This window comes from Tachysurus vachellii, chromosome 16 (genome assembly GCF_030014155.1).
Source record: "Tachysurus vachellii isolate PV-2020 chromosome 16, HZAU_Pvac_v1, whole genome shotgun sequence".
Classification (NCBI taxonomy): domain Eukaryota; kingdom Metazoa; phylum Chordata; class Actinopteri; order Siluriformes; family Bagridae; genus Tachysurus; species Tachysurus vachellii.
In genome coordinates this window covers 4,527,387-4,534,786 of record NC_083475.1, presented here as the reverse complement: position 1 = coordinate 4,534,786, position 7,400 = coordinate 4,527,387, and the positions used below count along the sequence as shown (strand labels likewise).

The following is a 7,400-nucleotide window of genomic DNA, read 5'->3' as shown; positions in this document are numbered from 1 at the left end:
ACCAGTAAAAAAGTCTCAGTTGGTAAGTATTTATCTAATTGTTGTTGTTTTAATTCATAATGTCTGACTCCCTAGTTGATAAAACCCTGATAAAACCCGTTTGTTATTGCAAGATAAGGTGCTATGAAGTTGGGAGAACATTTTAAAGATATAAAATTAGGTTCAAGCTACAAGGTCTTACTGTTAGGTAGGAGTGTGTGATATGTATTGTCAATAATAATATAGTAATTGTTGTTTTAGCTGACATTGCAAACATTTTTTTTGTGTGTGCATGTTTTTACTGTGTGACATAGCCTAATAGAATGACATCCAAATTTCAATATTATATTCATTCATTCATCTTCTACCGCTTATCCGAACTTCCTCGGGTCACGGGGAGCCTGTGCCTATCTCAGGCGTCATCGGGCATCAAGGCAGGATACACCCTGGACGGAGTGCCAACCCATCGCAGGGCACACACACACTCTCATTCACTCATGCAATCACACACTAGGGACAATTTTTCCAGAGATGCCAATCAACCTACCATGCATGTCTTTGGACCGGGGGAGGAAACCGGAGTACCCGGAGGAAACCCCCGAGGCACGGGGAGAACATGCAAACTCCACACACACAAGGTGGAGGCGGGAATCGAACCCCGACCCTGGAGGTGTGAGGCGAACGTGCTAACCACTAAGCCACCGTGCCCCCTTCAATATTATATAACGGAGTAAAAATTAGGAGTTTTTGGATTTTTATTTGATATATTTAAGCATTATCAGTCGAGCAAGCAATATGTTTTTATGCTTTATATATTTCAGGAGTTTTTAACTCTCCTGACAGGTGGTTGTTGAAAATATGAACGTGTTCTTTAAAGAATACTGTAGTTCCCTTAAAAAAGAAAATTCTGTTATCACTTACTCACTCTCAAGTTGTTCAAAACCTGCATGAACTTCTTTCTTCTGCTGAACACAGAATAAGATATTTTGAAGAATGTCGGTCACTAAACAGTTGATGGACAGTTGATTTTTCTCTTCTATGGAAGTCAATGGGGCCCATCAACTGTTTAGTGCACGACATTCTTCAAAATATCTTATTTCTGAGTTCAGCAGAAGAAAGAAGTTCATACAGGTTTGAAACAACTTGAGGGTGAGTAAACGATGACAGAACTTACATTTTTGTGACTTGTCTAGTTAAATAAAGGTTAATAATGTTTTTCCTGAATATAGGCACGATTGCCAGTTTAATAGAATCAATATCAAACAAAGCTATATTTTATTAAGTACCAAATGTGTATGATGTACTTCTGTGGAACTCAAATGAACGTGTTTTAGTATGTGAACAATATTTTCAGTTCTGAGACTCTTGTTTTCCTTTTTTTGTTCAATAATAGGCATGTTCCATATTGTTTCTTTTTTGGAAACAAATGAGGTGGAAGTGGTGCCCAGCGGTTGGGTAGATGGTGACCAATGTGTCTGGCCACACCTAAGAGGGGAGAGCCTCACAAAGGCTGTGAAACTTGCAATGAAACCCAAGAAAGAGTGGAAAATCTTTAAAGTAAAGCTTCTCTACACAACAGGTAGTTCTTTAATGTTTAACCCCAATAAATATATGCGATACATAATATTTAATGTCTCACTATAAGTTTTGTGCTTTATCAAAAAAATTTAGAAAAACAGATTTTTATTGCAAAAGAAAAATATTTTAGTGTTTATAATATCAGTGGATTCTATCAACCTTTCTATTTTTATGCAATGTTATCAAATGTATAAATGTTTTATAAATTATGCTTATGTTTATTCTGTTTACAGTATGTCCCTTTCACTCAGTAAGCCCGGTAAATTACTGTAAAATTACAAGTACAACTTTTCCACTAAACACAGAAAGGTGCTGTTCAAACACGCAATGGCGTTCTGTCTTTTTACCAGTAAGATACCATTCACACATCAGTACCAAAGTACTAGTAGCCTCTGATGTCAATCGTTCGAAATGACCTTTAAAGTGATAGTTCACCCAAAAAGTAAAATTATTTCATTGATTCCCTAATTTCGTTCTGAACCCGTAAGACCTTTGTTAATTTTTGTTACACAAATGAGGATATTTTTGATGAAATCCGAGAGGTTTCTGAACCATCCATATGCAGCAACGTCATTGCAACTTTCAATGCCCAGAAAGGTGGTAAATAATTTGTTAAAATAGTCCATCTGACTACAGTGGTTCAACTTTAATGTTATAAAGCGACGAGAATACTTTTTGTGTGCAATTTTGGGATTATTGACATAGCAGTCTACAGGTGGTCAGAAACCTCTCAGATTTTTATTAAAAATATCTTCGACAAAGGTCTTACAGGATTGGAATGACATAAGTCATTCATGGCAGAATTTTAATTTGTGGGTGAACTATCCCTTCAAACACTGAACCGCTTTTTTCATCCACATGGATGAGAAGTGCTTTAGTTTCATCTGTCCAAGTTGACAACATTATTTTAATGTTGCAATAATTTACCAGTAGTTTACCAGTAAAGAATGTATGTGTGAAAGGGACTATTTTGACTATGTGGTTGTTATTTAGTCTTGCATGTGTTTTAGACAACTATGATGATGCCAGGAAAAAGCTCCCTGAAGCAGAACTCTTCTCTGACATTCAATCTGATACAGAGAGTGGGGTTAAAAAACCTAGACGAATTATGTAAGTACACACTTCTGTTTTCCAACATGAGTTTTTTATTCTATTATGAGTTTTATTTTATTAATGGTGCTTGCAAAGCAACATTCTTACTATCCTGCATACTCTTCTGGACAAAACTTCGGCACGTAACTTGTCCCGCAGCTTTTGTCCTAGACCCATGAATGTCAAATTGACCGGCTCATTGAGGAGAGGTGTGCTATTACTTTTCTAAGCAATCTGAGTACCGGTACTTCCGGTACCGGGTCTCAAAGTGGCCTTTTTTCCCATAGACTCCCATTATAAATTTGGAGGTTTATAACTCGATAAGCTTTTGAACTATCTACACCAAACACGGCCAGCTCCTTTAGGGTGATACCCTTATCAAACTTTTAAATTGGTGTACCGACTGGCCTTCCGGTTGTGCCCCAGCCCCGCCCCCAAAATATGCAAAATCAAAAAACTTTTTACAACATGGACATGTGACATATCCAAACACTCAGAACAATGAGGGGAACTTGCCCCGTGCAAGCACCATTCACATTTTCTTCAGGAAATGTACGTTCTAGTTGTTATTATTATTGAGTTTTTTAAATTTAGCAAATAGCCCTTTCAGTATATAGCAGTAGTAACCTTGTGTTCATTTCTATTTTTCTATGAAAGGAAGAGCTTTAGACTTCAAAACTTTAAACTTTTGAGTGACGATGATGATGATAATGAAGGGCAAAATTTGAAAGGCCTGGAACCACCGCCTCGTATTAAGCCACCAGCATTTCAAACATTTCATCAGTCAACTCAAAGCCCCTCTACAGCAAGACAGCAGCCTCCTCTCTGCCAGACATCTAGTCAGCCACCAGCAAGTGACCAATCTGCTTTCTACCATCCAGCTATTCAGCCACCAGCATGTGACCTATCACCTCTTTACCAGCCAGCAAGTCAGCGACCAGCAAGTGACCAATCCCCTTTCCACCAGCCAGCTAGTCAGCCACCAGCAAGTGACCAATCCCCTTTCTACCAGCCAGCAAGTCAGCCACCAACAAGTGACCAATCCCCGTTCTACAAGCCAGCTAGTCAGCAGCCAGCATGGAGCCAACCACCTCTCCAACAGCTAGCTAGTCAGCCATTGCCAAATCACCAACCATCTCTCTTCCAGCCAAATAGCCAGTCAAGTTTAGATTACTTGCAGCCAGCAGGCTCAGAATCTGGCATAAGGAGAAACCAAGCACTACAAAGTATGTTATGCAATTGTGCAACTTTAAAGATAACTCGGGTTTATTACTCTTGATTATTAATATCTACGATTGAATGGCTGTAGAGAATAATGTTCTTTGGACATATGGCATTTATAAAATAATGTATTAAATTATCTAAACTGTTCTGGAGAATATATCAAGTCCTAATGCATCACATCGACTTGATTAATGTGTCAGTCAGCTAATATGCATGTTAATTTCTTTCAGTTTTGCTAAGGGAGATATTGACAAAACAAGAAATGATTCTAGACCAGCAAAATACAATTATGAGAATCCTACAGTCAACACATCGCCCAAGGCCTGATGTCCATGATGGGGCCAAGTTCAGAGATCGTCTTCCTGTCAAAGATGTAGAGTCTCTCCAGTGCCTGGAGCCTGAGCTGAAGATGAACCCTGATTCTAAATCAGAATTGGTAAGAACATCTAGTTTACACTCAACTGTTTATGTTCACTTGACACACAACCAACTGTTTACATGAATACTACACACGATAGTCACTTGGTCAAAAGAAAGATACCTGAATTGGTTTTCTGTGTGTGCACTTTAGCTGTGTCAGCATGTGCACCACATTAAGTTTTTTTTTTTTTTAACTTATTGTGCTTAAAGGGACAGTTCACCCAAAAATGAAAATTTGCCCATGATTTACTAACCTTCAAGTCATCCTTTACCACCTTTTTAACATCAATGTGTCCTGCACATTATTCTCTCGTACATGCGTTTCATCGCTAAAGTTTCAATATTGCTGTGCTACGCGTATGTTTAACATGATATAGCAAAATGTCTAATTATAATTTAGTCTCAGATCATATACTATTGCTAATATTATACTACTAGTGCAAATTGCCAGTGCAAAATCAGTTTTTGTGTGTGTTTTTAGTAATTATTGTTGGTTTGGTGTGTTTGAGTGCTTATTGTTACAGTTACACAGCAAAAGTTCAGTGACATTTTTATTTGTGCATGGTAGAAAGCAAGTACTGATAATGACATACATTAAATATGGATTCAGGCAGCAGGCTACATAGTGAACTGTATTGGCAAAAGCCAACGTCTGCTTCTTTTACCAATATATTTAACGATTTGTATTTCCATTCCAAACAACGTCAAACTTGGTACTGCACTTTCTTGTGCCCATAGCAAGAACCCTGTCAAGCTTATACTCCATTGGACCTATGGTTTGAGAGATATGGGAATAACAGACACACACACACACACACAGACAGACAGATGTTCCTGTAATTTATAGATAGATAGATGGTATATATTCTCATACTGCCCAGCCCTAATGTGTGGCATGGGTTGGGCAATGACAAGAATGTCCATATTACAAATCTAGAAAATGTTTTCAGATGGAGTATGTGATAGTTTATAGTTCATTTTTGAATATAACAGCATTTTCATTTTATGGTGGTCTTTTTAAATGCATATTTCAACCACTTACACAATGTTTTTTTTTCCTCTGAGACTACCTATCTGGGTCTGGTTGGTGGCTTTGACCTGAAAGACACCGTGTGGAGAGTGCTGAAAGCCACTTTTACAACTGCTGTGGCACGTGGTATGAATTGGAGAGGAGTCAATGGGAAGATTGGTGTCCAACGCCTGGTCATAACGGAAGTTGTCATTGGTAAGAACCTTTTTTAGAAGTCATTTTTATTTGTATAGCACTTTGCACAATACACAAATTTTCAAAACCGCTTTACAGAACATCGTATTGTAATTTCTGTTATCACAGTAATAGTAATAGTCATGATAATGTAAAAATGTGCTGCATCACAGTTAATGCGTCTCTGCAAGTTTGAGTTTGAGCCGCTTATAATTTGCATTTGGGAATGCAACGTGCACCAACCATCCATAATAAGAATCGTTTATAAATCTGTTGTCAACAAAGAGAAACGTCTGTGGTTTTCTGCTAAAAAAAAGCTCAGTGGTTTAACTTTTGAAAGCAAGACAACATAAATGTTAGTATTGTAATTTTACTGTTGCTCTGTAAAGAGAAATTTTTTTATTATAATTGTTTATTATTATTGTTTATCAGAAGCAATCCACATTATTGTAACTATTATTATTATTATGAATACATAAGTACTCTTTTACAGTACAATAGTGTATATAATTGCAATAGTAAGATATCTTTTTATTAATTTAATTAAAATAATAATCATTACAGGGGATGGGTTGGCTATTCTTGTTTTCCCTCTTTTTTGTCATTAGCTGATCACATCCCTGTCTCACTTAAGTGACTGCATTTTTTTTATTATAAGTTCTTTTGTTTTTGCATAAAGTTATTTTTTATATTGTATTGTATTATATATTGTCAATCATACATTTTAAAGCTGTAATCAAAAATTTTTTGCTTGAGATTATCATACTGTCAAAGTATGCATCTGTATTTAAGTTCCTCCTTGTATTCAGTACTTGGCTGTTTGTGCTTGCACGCTGTCTCACATCATTGTGTTTGAGTTTTTGTGTTAGTAAAAACAATTCTATTTGAATTTTCTTCATCGTCTTTGGTGTGTTTTTACATTAAAGTGTGCATGTCTTTTTTAAAGCAGAATACATCCAGAGTTGTAAATTTTAACCGGTTGGTGAAAAAACAAACAAAATCTAAATAATTTGTCATAAGAAATTATAGTATTATTATGGCCCACATATTGGAAAAATACAATTTGCAATTCCTTTCGAAATTATACTGGAATTTTTTTTTTTTTGGTCAATCAGAGGTGGTTAATTATTGCAATGAAAATATTAAAGGAAATAATTTATATTTATTGAAATTATTTTCCCCATTATCCTCCAGCTCTAACTTCCAGGTTGTATTGCTGCTAGCATTATTTAAATTCATCTTTATTGCAGGTGCAGTCAGGCAGAATCTCCTTTCTGCAAAAGCCTCAAATAAAGAGATCGAAACCAACATAATTAAATGGTTGCACCTCGCTGGAGACCGAGAGGGGGGTAGGAGGGAGCGAATGAATAAAAGAGAGGCCCAACAAAACACTGCCGACCCTCATTAGGCACATCATCAAAAGCAAATTCAAGTTCTCTACAAGTTACTCTGATTTTTTGTATTTTCTTCTGTGATTTTTATTTTATTTTATATTTTTATGAGTTTAATACATTCTTAAATGTATTCTTATGTTTATACTCTTAAAGCTGTGATGATTTAAGCACTTGTTTTGAAATAAATTGTTTTGAGTACATTTGTTGTTGAGTGTTTCATTTACCTTTAAGTTAACATACTGCCAGCTGCATGTGGGGCACATATGGGCCGTTAGATTTTTAACAGAACTCAACCATGCTAAAATTGCATATAAGGCTCACATATGGGCCACATTAAATTGTATTATTTGTCTCATGCTTATGGTACTGCTTTGGTTCAGTTTTGGCAAAGAAGAGGTGTGCCATATTTGGGCCACATAAATTACGTTTGGCTCATGCTTGGTGGACTTATGGCACTGCTTTGGTTCAGTTCTGGCAAAGGAGATGTGTGCCATATTTGGGCCACATAA

The 7,400-nt window shown here is 36.5% G+C and overlaps 1 protein-coding gene across 1 annotated transcript; it reads left to right on the top strand.

The window, feature by feature from the left end:
• Nucleotides 1–1,116: 1,116 nt before the first annotated feature.
• LOC132858871 (uncharacterized) lies at nucleotides 1,117–7,043 on the top strand. The gene is made up of 6 exons (XM_060889412.1): nucleotides 1,117–1,558; nucleotides 2,568–2,667; nucleotides 3,307–3,875; nucleotides 4,104–4,309; nucleotides 5,359–5,518; nucleotides 6,748–7,043. The coding sequence occupies exons 1-6, from the start codon at nucleotides 1,375–1,377 to the stop codon at nucleotides 6,903–6,905; spliced, it is 1,377 nt and encodes a 458-aa protein (XP_060745395.1). The 5' UTR covers nucleotides 1,117–1,374; the 3' UTR covers nucleotides 6,906–7,043.
• Nucleotides 7,044–7,400: the final 357 nt, after the last annotated feature.